The following is a 19,691-nucleotide window of genomic DNA, read 5'->3' on the forward strand; positions in this document are numbered from 1 at the left end:
GTCTTCTACATAAGGATGGTTTGTGGAGTGAGGCTCAGTTTCTGGAAGATTACTTCAGACTGTTCCAGAAAGAAGAAACTGACTATTCTAAATCCAAGGAAAAAATAAGCCAAATGGAATGTATGCCTGGTCCATTTATCCCACAAACTATTTATTGAGCAACTCTGTGCCAAGAATTGTCCCAGGGCTGTGGCTCCTATCAAGTCTAATGAGCAGCTAAAGAAGTATGAACACAGCACCTCATGACATTTGTTCAAAAACTAATAGAAGGAATCTACATAAATAGTTAAAGCAGAGCTATTACAAGTCAAATAATAATGAATGCATTTTCTCAACTTTTAATTTCCCTTTCCATTGTTTTAATTTTTGCTATGACTTGTTGAGTAATACTCTGCATTTTCTTCTCAAAGAGATTGGAAACTGCTTATAAAAACCACATACAAGATAAAATAAACAGATAAGAAAATCAGGATAAATGGAAAATCAGGGAAGAAAAATAAAGCTGGGAAAAGGTTACAAGCATAGAGGCCAAGCCAGAAGACACTGCTGGAAGAAATATACCTGGCTCTGATTCTGCCATTATTTGATTTATAGTGATAAAATATTTGGCTGTTATACATTACATTAAAAATAAAGCGTACTGACAATGCTAGTGTGTACAGGCTTGACAGACAAATTCAAAATTCCAGGATGGCTATGCTGACAATACAACATCAGTGGCACGTACCAAGGGAAAGGGCAGAGTAAGGAAGAGCAGAGAAGAGGGAGCAATAACGACCTGTAGGATTGGTGTCGACCTTCAGCAATGACAGGAATACCGTATCTTGCCCTTTTTCTTCAGAATCCCCACTTCAGTCACTCCTACTCCAACCCCAGGGCTTTAGGAAGCAAGTAGAGATCAGAGGCTGGCTAGCTTTAAAACAGTCATAGTAACTTAGTAAGCCTGGGAGGCAATGTTGTTTTGGTAGAAATAATTGGCTCATAAAGAATCTGCCCCATCCCAACTGCCACAGCTGTCCAACTCATAAAAGAGTCATTGAAAATTTAATAAGAGTGGATGAAGGAAAGCTCTGAATGATAGCTGAAACAAATTCAGCTCTGTTCACCATTTTTTATCTATCATACTGGCAAAGATAAAAAAGTCTGGTACTACCTTGCTGACATGAGAATGAATAAACAGGCACTCACAAGGTCTTTAAATCAGTATAAGGTCTTGAAAAACATTTTAGCAACGGCTACCAAAATTTTAAACGCACACACCAGCAGTTCTACTTATAGGTATGTAGTAGGTATAAGTGAAGTCTTCTATAGAGAAGTCTCTGTAAGTGTAGAGACTCTAGAAATATATTATGTAGCTATATACCCTACAAAGGCTCAGGGGACATTAGTAAAATGACAGTTATTGCAATACCAATCATGAAAGACTAGACACAATTAAACATCCCTCAATTTTACTTAAATAAATTATGATCCCTTTATATGAGAGAATATGCCAACTCGTTAAAGGGAATGACGTACATCTCTAATGGATATTATGGAACAACCTCTAAGAAACTGTAAGGTAAAAGAAGCATGGTGTTAGGTAGGAAGGAAAGAGGAAAGGAGAAAGGGGGAGAACAAAGAAAAAAAGATGAGGTAAATAATATTTCTAAAAAGATACACAAAAACTATTATGAGTGGTTGCTTCTGGAAAAAATGGGGAGGGAGTTTTAGGTGGAAGTAAGGCATACTTTTCAGTACCTTTGTAATGTTTAACTTAATCATCATGAATATAAATTATTTCTTTAGTTTAAAAAGCTGATTAATTCTTGAAAAGCCTGTTAAACATTCTCCCCAGAATGAAGCTAAATTAGGTTACTTTTTACATACATATTGTTCCTTTCTTCCCTTCTCCTATATAAGAGTGGCCAATTAAACAATGGCTCTATGTTGGTTTAAGTATGTGCAAATACATGAACTAACATAAACTTTAAGTTACAAGGGACAGCTCCACATGGCTCCCTCTGACACTTCAACCTTAGAATGCCCCAAACTGAATTATTTTGTTATTTAGTTTTCTATTAACCAAAATGTCTAATTGATACTTTTAGATAACCACAAAATAAGAGTTAATGTTCACACTACAATGAAACGCTTTCTATATCATTTTAAAAGATTAAATTATGCCCAATAGAGCCTTGGGGTTAAGAATCTGATCATGGTTTTCTCTGAAAACTGGTAGGTTACATATGAATTCACATCAGTTGTCCATACCATTTTTTTTTTCGGCCAGCGACTCCCATGACAATTTAAAGAAAACGTATTCCCATTAACATGCACACGTATATACACATCTTTGCCTCTATGGCACAAAAGGAATAGGACTGCAGGGGTCCATATTCCTCCCTGAATCCCTTTCAAAGATATCAGGTTGATAAATTGTGAAGAGACAATCAGACTTACCAAGGAAAAAGAGAGATGCCCATCAACAGTGGCGGTCAACTTCAGTGTGTATAAAACTCCCCTAAAGAATGTATCAAAAATGGTGACAACCAGGCCCTACCTCCATTGATTCATTAAGTATGGCCTAATGATCCGCATTTTAATAAATATCCCAGGTAATTCTAAAGCCAGTGGAGCCAGACCTCATACTCCAAGAAACACCAGGACACTCCCTTCCTCAAGATACTCTACAACAGTGCTCTGCAAAGGAAAGGCATGAATTTCAGGAGCAGGAAGAAAATAAAACTTTTATTTCCATTTACTTTTATTTTTTAAAAATAGAGACAGGGTCTCACTATGTTGCCCAGGCTGGTCTCGAACTCCTAGTCTCAAGTGGTCATCCTGCCTCAGCCTCCCAAAGTGCTGGAATTACAGGCACAAAGCACTGGATCCAGCCTCCATTTACTTTTTTTTTTTTTTTGAGACAGTCTCACTCTGTTGCCCAGGTTGGAGTGCAGTGGTGCGGTCTCGGCTCACTGCAAGCTTCGCCTCCCGGGTTCACATCATTCTTCTGTCTCAGCCTCCTGAGTAGCTGGGACTACAGGCACCTGCCACCACGCCTGGCTAATTTTTTGCATTTTTAGTGAAGATGGGGTTTCATCGTGTTAGCCAGGATGGCCTTGATCTCCCGATCTCATGATCTGCCTGCCTCAGCCTCCCAAAGTGGTGGGATTACAGGCGCAAGCCACCACGCCTGGCCCATTTACTAAATTTTTAATTCACTATCTTAAGATTTGTTTTGTGTGTATGTAGTTTTTGTAAGGCACACCGGTATAATAAGAGATGCAAATAATTTATAAAAAACATATATATATTTGGAAGCAGGCTTAAAAAATTTTTAAACTGATAGGGTGCACAATCAAAGCAGATTAGAGACCACTGGATTAAATAACCTGAATTCTCCTCAACCTGCTCAGCTGCTTTAAATCCTAAATGGGAATAATTGGTCCAGATGCTCCTGAAGCTTCTATGCAACTCTTTCTCTGTGTCATATTCCACAACTGTCCCACATTCCAAGGAGCCCTAACCAATGGACACCCTCAAAATCTTTAACCTCTGCCTTATCTCCTTCAGTAGTTATGGGGAGGGAGTTTCTGTGAGAAATCTTCCAGATACTCTGAGTAGAAAATATAATGGTATGTTATGTCCTATGGAAATGATGCTATTTAATGTGGTTAGATTTTATACTATTGACATAAACGTGTGTCTGTGTGTGTGCATGCTTGATGACTCATCTTGCAGACCTAACTTAGTTTTAGAATACCATACCTATAGAGATAGATAGCTGTTAGAATTCTAGATAATCAACTTACAAACAAAACAAATAAAATGACTTACAGAATGTAACTTAAGGCTGGGCGCGGTGGCTCAAGCCTGTAATCCCAGCACTTTGGGAGGCCGAGGCGGGTGGATCACGAGGTCAGGAGATCGAGACCATCCTGGCTAACACGGTGAAACCCCGTCTCTACTAAAAATACAAAAAAAACTAGCCGGGCCTGGCGGCGGCGCCTGTAGTCCCAGCTACTGGGAGGCTGAGGCGGGAGAATGGCGGGAACCCGGGAGGCGGAGCTTGCAGTGAGCGATCGGGAACCCGGGCCACTACACTCCAACCTGGGCCACAGAGCAAGACTCGGTCTCAAAAAAAAAAAAAAAAAAAATGTAACTTAAGAAACAAACTGCTTGCATTTGACCTGATTCCAAACCACAATATACTTATAAAAGCTTTAAAAGAGATGTCTGTTAAAATTGATTTCCTATAGAAAACAGGGAGAACTCTAATTTCAATTTAATCTTAAGGAATGGGTAATATTTGGATAGAGAAGAGGAAGATGTTCCAATTTTTAAAACTGCATTTTCATATAACTTTTTGAGTATATGTGTAAAGTCAATACTTTGTGCTTTCTTCCATCTTCCAAAGTATTTTTGACAGGCCCATCTACTATCATCAAGCATGTGTTCAGTAAATTCAAACTTTAAGTCTGAGAAAAACAGTAAGATAAACAAATAAAACTATTATATGAAATTACAATATAGTCTAAAACCCAAAGTCCTATCTTTAGAACATACTTGCTGGGAGATTTAGAACAAATCGCTCAGCCTGAGTCTCAGTTTTCTCCTCTATAAAATGGGGATAGTAATAAATATCTGTCCCAATTATCCTACAGGATTGTTATAAAAGTTAAAGGAAATAAATATGTAAAAGCTTTTGAAAGGTTTTACAAATGTATACCTTCTGTTGTTTCTCTAATCATCAGTAAAGGGATATGGAAATGTAAGTTGCATGATCCTCAAAATTAATCCAGAAACCAAATGTACAACAAAATGCTTGGTGCATCAGCAACTTTTATTCTAAATCACAACTGAGTTGCTATTATTTAATAACAAAACTAAGTTGCTGCTGGTTGTTTAACAAATTTGGAAATGCTCACGGTCTGCCTTCTATTAAACACTAGTGGTTTCAGCACTGAATTATACTTTCTTATAGAACATGAAAACACAAATACCCAGAATCAACCCCAAATCTATTGGACCAGAGTCTCCAGTGGTGAAGACTAATGTGCCTGATTTTAAAAAGTTCTACAGGTGTATTTTATGACTAAAAATCACTTGCTTCTACTTACCCCTTTAACTAAAACAAAATTCTTGAGAATATCTATAATTGCATTTAAAATTTTTTTTCTGAGACAAAGTCTTACTCTGTTGCCCAGGCTGGAGTGCAGTGGCGCAGTCTCAGCTCACTGCAACCTCTGCTTCCTGGGTTTAAGCAATTTTTTTGCTTCAGTCTCCCAAGTAACTGGGATTACAGGCGCGTGCCACCATGCCTGGATAATTTTTGCATTTTTAGTAGAGACGGGGTTTCACGATATTGGCCAGGCTGGTCTTGAACTCCTGACCTCAAGTGATCCACCCACCTTGGCCTCCCAAAGTGCTAAGATCACAGGCATGAGCCACTGTGCCCGGGCTACAACTGCATTTTTTAAAGTAAGTAACAAAAAAAAAAAAAAAAAGAGTAGGCACTCATAATAATTTATGCTGTTTCCCTCTGTTAATATAAATAATTAAGAATTGATAGTATGTCTTAAAAACTATTAATTTTTACCACACACATTAGCATCCTTAGTTAATAGCTCCATCTACTGGATACATCTAGCAAAAACATCTTTCTGCAATTTTAGAACAAATTTTGCTTAAAAAAAAAAAAAAAACAAAACTGAAGTAACATTAAAATCTCAAACACCAGGCTGGTCTGAAGGCAGTCAGTTATCTTAATTGACTGTTCACAGTCAGTTACCTTGACTATTCACAGTCAGTTACAAATTGAACTCCTTGTTCTACTCTTTCCCCTCTTCTTAATAGGGCACTTGATTAGTTTTTTTAAAAAAAATCAAAGAGTAGTACCTTTGGTGGTTATATTTTTGGCAATGGACACTTTAGTGAACCTAGAAAAAGGCAACTTTCAGAAGTTTCTAAAAGTAGCTATACCTCATTTTATACTTTTGGCAGATGGACACTTTAGTGAACCCAGATAAAAGCAACTTTCCAACTTTCTAAAAGTAGCTATACCTCATTTTACACAGTAAAATGCACTACAGTTGATGTTTTTTCCCTACTGTAATCATTTAAAATGCCCAGGGTGTTCTGTCTCAAGGTGACAAACAAGCACACATGGTAAGCTCCTTTCCCTTCTACAAAGGCAATGAAATGGCAATTTTAAAAGTACAAAAGAAATTCAATTCATAAAGGCTCTCAAGATGAAAAGAGGGATTATGCTAGCAAATGGCTGATTTTGAAGAATTTCTGAAAGACTAAAAGCTGAGACAATCATGCTGGCATATGGGCTATACCTCAGAGCATGCAAAGGAGGAATCTGAAACAGAGGTGGAAACTTTTATGCTATATAATAGAACCTTGCTCCTTTCCCTCCCAAGGAGCAGCAAATGGTAAGAAGGTAGAAACAAGTGATTTTAGAAACACTTACCTAAGAGAAGTTTTGAATGAATGAAGCAGATAAAGAAACAGAGGAAGACGGGCTCTTTCAAACTGAGCCCATCAAATGATAGCAGGATAAATAAAACAAAACAAAACAAAAAACACAAATTCCAGTTATATATACCCTTATGGGGTTCTAGAAACTCCAAGTATAAATAACAAATCCTAAAGGTTTCCAGATGAGTCAAAACAGGTCATCTACAAAATCAGAACATCAGACTTCTTACATAACATATAAATACTACTTTCTTTTACTTATTTGTTACTCACATGAAAAAGCTTTTCTGTCTTTGGAAAAACTGCAACAACATCATAGAGCCGGGCCCTTGAAGAAGTTGCTCTCTAGGAATACAAAAAGAATGTTATCATACAATAACAAAATCTGTACACATGAAATTCTGTCTAGTGACTGACTCACACTTATATTTCAATCATGGAACACTTCTAATATACTACTGACATTTCTGCTTTGCTGTGTATATTGGCAGAAAAGACCTAAGCACATGAGAATTTAGATACATATATCCATCTCACTAATCATTCTTCTCCTTCCTTTCTACATTGGTTATACTTTAACCACGTACCAAACATTGTGTTTGAGATGTAAAAATAAACCCAGTACTTTGGGAGGCCGACGTGGGACGATTGCTTGAGCCCAGGAGTTTGAGACTAGCCTGGGAAACATTGTGAGAACCCATCACTACAAAAAAATTACAAAATCAGCTGGGTGTGGTGGTAGGCACTTATGTCCTGGACACTTGGGGGGCCTGAGGCAGAAGGGTCATGTGAATCCCATAGGTTAAGGCTGCAGTGAGTCACATTCATGCTACTGCATTCAAGCCTGGACAACAAAGTGAGACTCCGTCTCAAAAAAAAAAAAAAAAAAAAAAAGGAGAAGAAAGAAAATCTCATTTCAAACCTAAATTGTGTGAGTCTGTATATGAAAAGACTAGAAAAAAATATATTTCTACACAAACATACAATCTCTCAATTATGGAATAAAGTGTCATATTTCTTCTCTGCTTGCTGGCATCTTCTAAAATTTTGCAATCTCTTATTTTGTAAGAAGTATAATAAAAGTTAGAAGGGTATAAGAGAAGCAGCAGGTGCTGTGCTTGAGCAGGTAAGAGGGCCTGCTAGGCAAGACCTGTGCTGAGATAGGGCAAGGTCCAGGTCTCAGAAATAGCCAGGATCTGGGATTTGCTGTCCTTCACCTGCCCACTCCCACTTGTGAAGGATACAAAAAGGAACCACCAAGATGTTCCTGGTAACAAGAGTAAATGAAAGTCTTTACATCTATCAAAAGTCAGCTCCATTTATGTCTACCTGGGCCTAAGGAACCAGAATGCTGCCTTGCAGGTGTATAAGACACCAAAAGTTGGTTTTTCACAATTTCTTTAGCAACAGTAACTGTTATAAAGGGGGTCTTTCCTTAATTACTTCTATTCTATGATGGAGATGTCTATCCCAGCTAAAGATGAAACAGTTCACCTTCTCAGAGAATCTCACTTTCTCTCTCCCCTGATAGCAGGCATACCCAAACCTCTCTCATTTAAGAACAAAATCTCTTTATGTAGCAGATTCTTATCCACCAACCACCCTATGCCTCCCATTCTCCTATGGAGTCAAATTTCTTAAGCAAAGTCAGCAGCAGAGTCTGTATTTTCTCACATCTCTATCATATCCATTGAAATGTTTGTTGCTAAGGCAGCCAAGGACTGTCATATCAATAAATCTGACAGACTTTTTTTTTTTTTTGCCTTTCTGCTTGACTACACAGTGACCCTGCTGACCTTTCATTCTTCCTTTTCTGTTTTCCCTTTGCTTGTTGTCTTTCTACTTCTAGGGTAGTCCCTTTTCAGTCTCCAATTCTAGCTCATCCTCTTTTATACCATTAAATAGTGAAGTTCCTTAGGACTCTGTACTAAACTTCTTCTTCCCACAATGCACGTTGGCCAGGAAGTCTCATGCATTCCCATGATTTCAATTACTCACTGCAGGTGAACACTTCCAAAGCACCATCTTTAATTGGGATCACTCTTCTGAAGGCCACATCTTTTTTTTCTTTTTTTGAAATGAAGTCTGGCTCTGCTGCCCAAGTTAGAGTGCACTGGTGTGATCTCACTGCAACTTCTGCTTCTCTGGCTCAAGCGATTCTCCCGCCTCAGACTCTGTAGTAGCTGGGATTAGAGGTGCCCACCACCACGCCCTGCTAATTTTTGGATTTTTAGTAGAGATGGGGTTTCACCACGTTCGCCAGGCTGGTCTTTAACTCCTGACCTCAAGTGATCTGCCCACCTAGGCCTCCCAAAATGTTGGGATTATGGGCGTGAGCCACCGTGCACATCTTTTTTGACAGGCTCTTTTGAAACTCTCACAGTAACTCATCAGGATGCCCCCAAACCTGCTTTTTTGTATGGTCCATCTCAGGAAATGGTACCATTACCTACCTGGCTGCTCAGGCCACTCCCTCAGGCCTAGGGAGTAATCATCCTACATCCAATTAACCAACAAATCCTTTCAATTCTCCCTCCTGGATGCCTCTTAAGTCCCCTCCTTAACTTTCTCTAATCCATTATCTGTAATTCAAACCTCATAATTTCACTCCCTTAGTTAAAACCTTCAAGGGCTTCCAACTGCTCTTGGAATCCTCACCCAAGTTTATATCTCTAACCTCATCCCATGTAACCGGCTCGCTAGGCTTAGCCCTATTGTTTGGTTTCACTTCCCAGAAAATACCATGTTTTCCTTAGCTTCAGGACCTATGCATAATCCATCCTATCTGGGAACACCAGCTCCCTGCTTGTCACCTATATAACATTTACTGACTCATCCATCTCCCAGCTTGAATATCAACTTACTCAGGTTACATACTCCTGGAGCATCCTTTATTTACTACTTCCTTACCTTGGAACATTCCTTACATTTGTAATTATTATTTGTTCAGTGCTTGTCTTGCCAAGTAAACTCTAAGCTTTATAAGTTCAAGGATTGTGCTCATATTATTCATGGCAATACCCCCCAGCACCCACCTCAAGTCTGGTGCACATGAGTTCAGAATGACAGTTGCCAAGCGATTCTTTAATTGTGGTATCACTACATATGTGCCATAAGTAAATAGAACAGACATATGACACTGTGTGAATTCTGAGGACAAGGAGAGCAGGCAGGTGTCATGGTTTGGGGGGGGGCGAGGGAAAATGTAAAAGGGGGAAGACAAAGTGCAACATTGTTCAACATTAATCAATACAACTTACAAGGCCAAAAGGAGGGAAGAAAATTAATTAACTTACCAAAACATTGCAGTGAGATGGATCTGAGACAATAATTGTCAATCTAGTTAAAATTTTAATTGTTCTTGATTTTCCCTATTTAAAAAAAAAACATGATGTCAAAGAGCACAAAAGACAACGATTGATTTTCCTGTTTACCAGTGGAAAGTATTCATTAAAAGGTACTGGCTATAAGGGATAGTGAAGATCAGTAAAACCCAGTCCTTGTTCTCTATGAATTTATAATACAGACACAGAAAGGGATGTATGTATCTTAAACTACATAATGAGATAATTTAAAAGTTGTAGGACTTCAGGAAAGAAGATCATCAAAGCAGTATTGAACTGATAGTAAAAGAATGTTTCCTGAAGAGCTGAGCCTTGAGGAAAATATAAGACTGGTACTCAGAGTAAGGTGCAGCTCAAGTTAGAGAATACACACATAATTAGGTATCTTTTAACTGAATACATAGATATTATGCTTCTTAAGCAACAAAACACCTACCTGTACAATCGGCAAAGTTGTGAAGAGTTCAGAAACAGCTACTGGTTTTTCAATTTCCTACAACAAATGATAAATAGTTACCGCAGATTGAATACATCAATAGCACAAGGCATAATGGAAAAATTAGGAGGGGTTCTCAGAAAAAAATATGCACTTATTTTTAAAAGAAAGCAAGGTGATTTGTGGTATTCAAAAAGACTTTTTAAAATTATTTTTAAAAAGAAAGCTAAACAGAGAAGCAACTGTAAACATCAGTGAATAGGAAGAATGAAAACTAATTTTTAGACTGAAATAATCTACAGGATACAGTTGTTGGCCTGAAGAGAAATATACATACTTATTAGTAATGTTTAAGAGAGAAATTAGTTAATAAGTCCATGACAATAAAATAAAAAGGACTAAATATTTTAAGTACAGTCCAGCCAATAACAATGCACTTTTTGAACAGTGAAAGTAACTTAATTTCAAATCAACTTTAGGAATCCTGAACACTATATCATAGTATCTCACAAAAATCTTCACTGTTTATATAAATATGCGTCAGTTCAACTGTTAACATATAAAAATAGAAAAGGAATAGTGCACAAAGGGGTGCATGTAAGAAATATTCTAATCTGTAGCTTCCAAATTACCAATATAAACAGAATTACAAATACTTATTTATGAACTTATTAACTTCAGAAATATTACTTTACCTGTTTCTTTTCCTTAAAGTCAATGATATGATTGATAGCAACAACTGAATAGCCAACTGAAAAAGAAAAATTGAATACTTTCGTTAAATATAACAACCTCTCCTTCCTGTAACACAGGTCCATCCTGACTCTAGAGGTCAAGAGTAGGAGGCCATTTAAGGAGTGGTTATGAATGTGAACTCTAGTGTCAGTCTGCCTGATTTAAAGTCTATGCACTACCACTTACAAGTTACTTAATGTGAAGTTTCAGGTTCTTCATCTGTCAAATAGTGAAAATAATAACACTTACTTCATACACCTGTCATGAAATTTAAATGAAATAATACACACGAGGTGTTTGAGAACAGTGCCTGGCACATAGGTCTTTGTTTAACCATTATGAATTATTATTAAAATGATACTAAAGACTCTTAACTTTGTGCTTCTCCTTTTCAACTGTCATTCTCTTTCATGTCCCTGTATTCATTTTCAACCCATCAAATTCCTACTTTATCACTGTCACTTTTATTCTCATTCTTTTGCTTTTTGTCCTTCTACTTCCTTCAGAGACTCCTTTCCTAGGGAGAAATGGAGTGATGACTCCCTCACACCACTGCCACCCACTTCCCATTTGAAGCTGCACACCAGCAACAGACTGGGAGCTCCTTGAGGTCAAGGGCTTGCTTTATTATCCTCATAACAGTTAGCACTGTTATGGGCATTTGGGCTACCAAAAAAAAAAAAATCTAAATCATGATTCTCATCTTTAATTTTTAAAAATACCAATGGGGATGAAAGAATATTAATATTAAAATACATATCAATGCCAAACTCTCAACAGTTTGTCCAACTTCCTTCTTCCCTTCTTCCCTCAAGTATTTACTGAGCATCCATTACTTGACAAGCCCTAAACTGGTATTGAGCATACAGGATAAATAATACAATCCTTCTCCACAAGAAATTTACAGCCCAGTCTGTTGGAGAACTAAGGCAAATAAGGCAATTAAGCAAGTCATTGTATATAAATACATTTTTTTAAAAAGTAAGTTTTCTATGGAAGTATATAGCACAATGAAACCCGGTATAGGGGTCACAAAAGCCTCCCTGGAGAAAGTCACCCTTAAAAACAAAAAAATCACATGTATGCCTGTACCTTGGGCTTCACCTTGCACCCAGTTAGTCAAATCAACCAGTCACACCTTCTCCCTATTCTTCTTTACCACACTCCCAAATCTGCTCTAAACTTCCTTGTTATATCCATTTGGGATATCCTTTTGGCTACTAAACAATGTCCCTACCATTCTACAGAAATGTCAACTAGGATCTGTTTCTCCACAAAACTTTTTCCTAGACTACTCCTCATCTGGCAGCTTAGGAGTACTTACTTCCCTAATCAGGCTTTAAGGTATTTTAATTTATGCAGTGTATTTCTGAAGCTTATTATTATTGGTTTCTTATATCACGTTAGAAACTAAGAACCAGGGCTCTGTCTTCCCTATTCTTTGAAAATGTCCACTATTTATTTCCAGACTCATTAAATAGCAGTCCTTTGTCTGACTTGTAAGTTGAGGCAACTTTGTCATATGCCATGAATTTCATTTAATTTATAAAAAAAAACCACTAACAATGTACATAATTACCACATCTCTTTCAAGTGTATTTTAAACTGGGGGAAATTCTCTAAAGAAATCATTATAACTTTTCTTTTTGTATTAATTTTTTTTAATGTGTTCAGTTTATTCCACAAGCATTAACTGAGTAACTGCCATGCACTAGTGCTTGCAAAGTGAGTATGTTAAGCACAGTAAATAAAAGGATAAGACATGGCAATTCTCTTAAGAAGCTCATGATTTATTTAAAAATGGGATGGCATCAGGAAAAGCCTCATTGAGGAGGTAATAATTGTGACGAGCTACACCCAGGAAAATTTATTTTACAGGATCAAAGAACATTAGCACTAAATGGCCCAGATCATCTTGTCTACTTTCCTCTTCGTGCTGATGAGTAAAGTACCACAGAGATAACATTCATTTAGTGGCAGCAGTGGAAAGGCAAAGTCATTTCGCCAAGGATACTTCATAAAGAGGACAATTTAAAAAATGGTGTGATTCATTTTGCCAAGAAGTGGTTGTCACTTCTAGCACCACCTCTGAACAGTATCAGTAATCAGAACTCACAATGAGCTGAAAACTGCCTCTGAGGAGCAGATGTTACTGCACGAACCTCTTGATTCTTTTTAATATCTCTATCCCCACACTTTACAGTCTAAGGAATACAGAACCCACGACTAACTCCAATAGTTAAAACACGTTCTAGTCTCTCAAGGATTTCGCTTCCCTTCGATTTGGGCCATGCTGTCCTCCTCCTCCACCTCCACTCCGCCGTGTATATCCTCTGTCCCCACCTACCCTCTCTCTGTCGGGATAATATTGTTCCAACACTCCCACATTCTCCTCTTAATCCGAGCCTCCACGGCGCTTCCTGTCCGTGCCCCCAAATTCTAGCATTTGTTTAGACACTGTCGTGAGAGTCAGGAAGGGCTGATAGTAACTTAGAAGCTTAGAAGATTGTACACTTGGAGTCCAGCTCCGGTTTCTGTCATCTATCAGCTGTAGGCCCCTACGCGAATCCCTCGCCCTCGTTGGGCCTCAGTTTCCTCATTGCAGGAAAGGAGCTGAACCAGGTAACAACCCCCAGAACCGTCGAGTTTCCCGCGCTAGGAATCAGACCAACACCTTGGCAGGCATCAGCCTCCAGGGACATTCCAGGGACATCCCAGAGACTCTGGAAGACCTGACCGAGACCCATCAGGAAACAGTTCCTCCCGAGAGGGGCCCGATGGTCAGGGTGGCATGAGGTTGGGCAGGCGCTGCGGCCCGCGAAGCCGGGGCAACTCACGATGAGCCGCTGTCTCCACAAGTCCGCGCAGAGCCTTCAGGTCAGAACCCGCTCGCACGTCCAAATCTGCAAACACCGCCATGCTGAAGTCCCATGACCGCCCGCGCGCGCCAGTCTGCGCAGCCGCTGAGCCCGCCCCTCAGGCATGCTGGGAGCTGTAGTTAACCTGCGCAGTCCGTCTCTACCTCCAGTTGAGGGATTCGGAGAAACTTACTTTGCCTTCAACTACCACCAGAATTTGTGTTGAAATCAACAGCTTCATTTCAGTCCCTCTTTGTCTTCTTCTGAATGACAATGTTTGGTTCCCCCTGGAGGGGTTCCAATTCCCCACTATTCAGTACTCCTGTAAAATAGTGTAGAAATGAATTCGTTCAACATTCACGCACACGGTATCTCTTTAGCGCTGCTCATGAATCAGAGAATTCTGCTAATGGGTGAATGCTATTTAAAGAGTCCTAAAGAACACGTTTTCCTTTCCTTTCCCTAAAGTCCATTCCGTTGTTTACAATGGACTTTCCGGGAAGAAGGCATTTGTGTATGACTGACTCTAGGACTTCAAAAGAGAACTACCCCAAGACGAGGGTCCTTTTACCCATTCAGAACTGTTGATGTCAAAGACCGCTAATCTCTGTTGCAGTCAACACCTTCAACCACAAGATGGCAGGGCTCGCTCGAGGACGAGCGGTTACAGCCAACATTGATTTAGCCAAAGACACGTTTGAAAAGCGAGGTGCAAAATGGAGATGTTTTACACTTTTCCAGCTGAGAAATGTACAAGGTGACGCATATCCCACATATCTGATGTTTCCACTTTTTTCCGACTTAGTGTAAATGATCTATTGAGGATTAATAGCAAATTATACTACAAAAGTGTGACGATAGTTTACATCAGTGCTCTCAACCCACCTGTGGGCAGCCTGGCCTCATGGGAATCACAAATTTGACAACACTCGAACTGCCCTATACCTGGCTGAATAGAGTCTGCTGATCAGGAGCTCGGATATCAGGACAATGCCAAAGTACTGTAAACGTTCTAAACATCTTCACTTTTTGTTTGTTTGTTTTAATAACGTGAGCACAGCAACAACAATCACAGAATTAGAGGCTCGGTCATTTGACCTGGGGAGTGTCCCGGTTGGTGGCCTGCTGAGTCTTCGTTTCGTTTTGTTTTGTTTTTAGAGAGAGCACCTCGTTATTGACCAGGATGGACTCTAACGCAAGCAGTCCTCTCTCCTAGCTGTGATTCACACGCGCCCACCCCCGTGCCCCACCCATCAATTTCTCTATTTATTGATCACAAACAATTCACAGACAGTCTCTCGTCTATGGACCACACCTTAACTAGTACTCCTTTATGCGATTTTCTTGTCGTTCTCAGAAGGGAGGAGGGATCTGTTCCATGCAGTAGCATGCAATTCTCTTCTTGGTTAACTTTTGTAAAGAAGAGATATTTTGCCTTTTCCAGTACTTGATATTTCCTAAGTAGGAGTAGAAGAGAACACTACTTCTGCAAATAGAATAAGGTCATATGAAGCAAACCCTTTGTTTTTCATGAGAATATCGAGTGTTAATTTTTCAGGGTCACACAGGCATCTTCACCCATGACCATAACAATCTAGATTAGTCAGAAATATGACCAATGTGTGGCGAAGGTGAATAAAGTGATAGTTCAATTATTTTTTCATTTTTAGTTGACACATTGTAATTATATGTATTTATAGGGTACAATTTCATGTTCTGATATATGTATATGTTGTACAATGAACAGATCAAGGTAATTAGCGTAGTCATCACCTCATGTATTTTTGGTGATAACATTAAAAACACTCTCTTCTAGGGGAACATCACACATCGGGGCCTATCATGGGGAGGGGGGAGGGAGGAAGGGGGGAGGGATTGCATTGGGAGTTATACCTGATATAAATGACGAATTGATGGGTGCTGACGAGTTGATGGGTGCAGCACACCAACATGGCACAAGTATACATATGTAACAAACCTGCACATTATGCACATGTACCCTAGAACTTAAAGTATAATAATAAAAAAAAACAAAACAAAAACAAAAAAACAAAAACAAACAAACAAAAAACTCTCTTCTAGCTGTTTTGTGATATATAAACAATACCTTACTGTTGACCATAGTCACCTTCTGTGCAATACATCAGAACTTATTCCTCCTAACTTTGTACTTGTTGAGCAACCTCTCCCCATCCTCCCTCCCCCAATCCCTCCCTACTCTGTTAACCATTGTTCTACTATTTACTTTCTAGACTTCTATAAAATTATTTTTTTCAGATTTCACATACGAGTGAGATTATGCAGTATTTGTCTTTCTGTGTCTAGCTTATTTCACTTAAGATAGTGTCATCCATGTTATCCCAAATGACAGGATTTCATACTTTTTAAATGGCTTAATAGTATGTCATTATGTGTATACCACATTTTCTTTATCCATTCATTCGTTGTCAGACATGTAGGTTGATTCCAAATATTGGCTATTGTGAATAGCGTTGCAGTAAACATGGAGTGCAGATATCTCTTTGACATACTGATTTCACTCTCTTTGGATTATACACCCAGTAGTGCAACTTTCACGTTATATGATAGTTCTATTTTTAATTTTTTGGGGAACATCTACTGTTTTTCATAATGGCTATACTAGTTTACATTTCTACCAACAGTAAGTGTTCCTTTTTCTCTACATCCTCACCAACACTTATTTTCATTTATTGTTTTGATAATAGTCATTGTAACTGGAGTGAGGTGGTATCTCATTGTGGTTTTGATTTGCATTTCCTTTATGATTAGTGAGGCTGATGATTTTTTGATTTTTTCATATACCTGTTGGCCATTTGTATGACTTCTTTTGAGAAATGCCTATCAAAGTCTTATCAACCCATCACTTAGGTATTAAGCCCAGCATGCATTAGCTATTTATCCTGATGCTCTTCCTCCCCCTGCAACTCCAACAGGTCCCAGTGTGTGTTGTTTCCCTCCCTGGTCCATGTGTTCTCATTGTTTAGCTCCCACTTATAAGTGAGAACACGCAGTATTTAGTTTTCTGTTCCTGTGTTAGTTTGCTGAGGATAATGGCTTGCAGCTCCATTCATGTCCCTGCAGAGAACGTGATCTCATTACATTTTATGGCTGCATAGTATCCTGTGGTGTATATGTACAACATTTTGTTTATCCAGTCTATCATTGATGGGCATTTGGGTTGATTTCATGACTTTGCTATTGTGAATAGTGCTGCAATGAACATATGTGTGCATGTATCTTTATAATAGAATGCTTTATATTCCTTTGGGTTTATACCCAGTAATGGGATTGCTGGGTCAAATGGTATTTCTGCTTCTAGGTCTTTGAGGAATCGCCACATTTTCTTCCACAATGGTTGAACTAATTTACATTCCACCAACAGTGTAAAAGCCTTCCTATTTCTCCTCAGCCTCACGAGCATCTGTTGTTTCCTGACTTTTTAGTAATTACCATTCTGTCGTGAGATGGTATCTCACTGTGGTTTTGATTTGCATTTCTCTAATGATCCATGATGTTGAACTTTTTTTCATACATTTGTTGGCTGCATGAATGTCTTCTATTGAGAAGTGTCTGTTCATGTCCTTTGCTCACTTTTTAATGGGGTTTTTTCTTATAAATTTGTTTAAGCTCCTTGTGGATTCTGGGTATCAGACCTTTGTTAGATGAATAGACTGCAAAAATTTTCTCCCATTCTGTAGGTTGCCTGTTCACTCTGATAATAGTTTCTTTTGCTGTGCATAAACTCTTTAGTTTAATTAGATCCCATTTGTCAATGTTTGCTTTTGTTGCAATTGCTTTTGACGTTTTCATCATGAAATCTTTGCCTGTGTCTATGTCCTGAATGGTATTGCCTAGATTTTCTTCTAGGGTTTTTATAGTTTTGCTTTTTACATTTAAGTCTTTAATACAAATGAGTTAATTTTAATAAACAAACAAACAAACAAGCTAGTTAATTTTTGTGTGAGGTGTAAGGAAGGGATCCAGTTTCAATTTTCTGCGTATGGCTTAGCCAGTTTTCCCAGCACTATTCATTAAATAGGGAATTCTTTCCCTATGCTTGCTTTTGTCAGGTTTCTCGAAGATCAGATGGTTGTAGATGTGCAGTCTTATTTCTGAGATCTCTATTCTGTTCTGTTGGTCTGCATGTCTGTTTTTGTACCAATACCATGCTGTTTTGGTTACTGTAGCCTTGTAGTATAGTTTGAGGTTGGGTAGAGTGATGTCTCTAGCTTCGCTTTTTTCACTTAGGATTGTCTTAGCTATATGCATGCCTCAGATAATTTTTAAAACTTCCTTTTATAGCAATAGTCTTGCTATGTTGCTGAGACTGGTCTTAAACTCCTGGCCTCAAGCAATCCTCCCACCTCAGCCTCCTGAAGTGCTGATATTACAGGTGTGAGCCATCATGCCTGGCCAAGTTGCCCATTTTTCATGAGTTATTTATTTTAGTTTTTTGGTGTTGTTATTTCAGTTCCTTATATATTCTGGATATTAAGCCCTTGTAAGATGCATAGTTTCCAAATATCATCATTGTCTGTTCACACTGTTAAAGTTTTCCTTTGTTGTGCAGAGACTTTTTAGTTTGATTTAATCCCATTTGTCTATTTTTGCTTTTGCTGACTGTGCTTTTGAAGTGTTATTTAAAAAATATTTGCCCAGCCCAATGCTTGTCTTGAAGCACTTCTGTTTTCTTATAGTAGTATTATAGTTTCAGTTCCTACATTTAAGCCTTTGATCTGTTTGGAGTTGATTTTTTAATATGATGAGGGGTAGGAGTCTAGTCTCATTCTTCTGCATGTGAATATCCAATTTCCCAGCATGACTCATTAAAGAGACTGTCTATTCCCCAATGTGTGTTTTGGGCATCTGTTTTTAAAAAAATCAGTTGGCGATAGGTGCATTAATTTATTTCTGGTCTCTCTATTCTGTTACATCACTGGTCTATGTGTCTGTTTTTCTGCCAGTACCATGCTGTTTTGGGTACTATAGCTTTGCAGCATATTTTTAACTCAGGCTTTGTGATGTCCCCAGTTTTGCTCTTTTTGCTCAGGACTGCTCTTGTTGTTTGAGGACTTTTGTGGTTTCACACAAACTTCAGGATTTTAAAAGATATTTCTGTGAGGAATGTCATTGGTATTTTGATAGGGATTGCATGGAATCTGTAGATCATTCTGGATAGAATGTCTACTTCAACAATATTAATTATTTCAGTTCATGAACATGGGATATCTTTCCACTTATTTGTGTCATCTTTATTTCCTTAATATTTTATAGTTTTTATTGTAGAGATCTTTCACCTTCTTGGTTAAGTTTATTCCTAGGTATATTTTTTGTAGCTATTGTAAATGGAATTGTTTTCTTGATTTTTAAAGATAGTTTGCTATTAGCATACAGAATGCTACTGATTTTTTGTATGTCAATTTTGTATCATGCAACTTCACTTCATTTACTTGCTAGTTTTAAATGGTGGAGTTTTTTGGTGGAGCCTTTAGGGTTTTCCATGTATAAGATCATGTTGTCTGCAAACAGGAATGATTTGAGTTCCTCCTTTCCAATTTGGATGCCTTTTACTTCTTTTTCTTGCCTAATTGCTTTGGATAGGAGATGGTTTAATTATCTGATGCTAGTATGAGACTAAAGTGGGCTTCTTTGAAAGTCACAGAACTTTTGCTGTGGACTGTACCATATACACTTCTTTTCTTCTTTGCACCCTAAGCCTAGGTGAAGAGGAATAGAAAAGGTAAGAAAGAATAGGAATAGATAACAATCAGTATTTAGCACTATACTGAGGGTCAGCAAACTTGCTAAGTACTTATGTATGTATCTTAT

General features: G+C 38.3%; 1 protein-coding gene across 1 annotated transcript in view; it reads right to left on the reverse strand.

Moving 5' to 3' along the window:
- Positions 1–13,940, reverse strand: part of RPP30 (ribonuclease P/MRP subunit p30) — a 29,666-nt gene extending 15,726 nt beyond the window's left edge. The window contains exons 1-5 of the mRNA XM_030941015.1: positions 13,821–13,940; positions 10,944–10,999; positions 10,249–10,305; positions 9,765–9,839; positions 6,742–6,813 (exon numbers count right to left, since the gene is read on the reverse strand). Of these exons, the coding sequence (XP_030796875.1) occupies positions 6,742–6,813; positions 9,765–9,839; positions 10,249–10,305; positions 10,944–10,999; positions 13,821–13,902 (342 nt within the window). The 5' untranslated portion in view covers positions 13,903–13,940. The remainder of the gene's footprint in view (positions 1–6,741; positions 6,814–9,764; positions 9,840–10,248; positions 10,306–10,943; positions 11,000–13,820) is intronic.
- Between the last annotated feature and the right edge of the window lie 5,751 nt (positions 13,941–19,691).

The sequence above is a fragment of the Rhinopithecus roxellana genome, chromosome 11, assembly GCF_007565055.1.
Source record: "Rhinopithecus roxellana isolate Shanxi Qingling chromosome 11, ASM756505v1, whole genome shotgun sequence".
NCBI lineage: Eukaryota > Metazoa > Chordata > Mammalia > Primates > Cercopithecidae > Rhinopithecus > Rhinopithecus roxellana.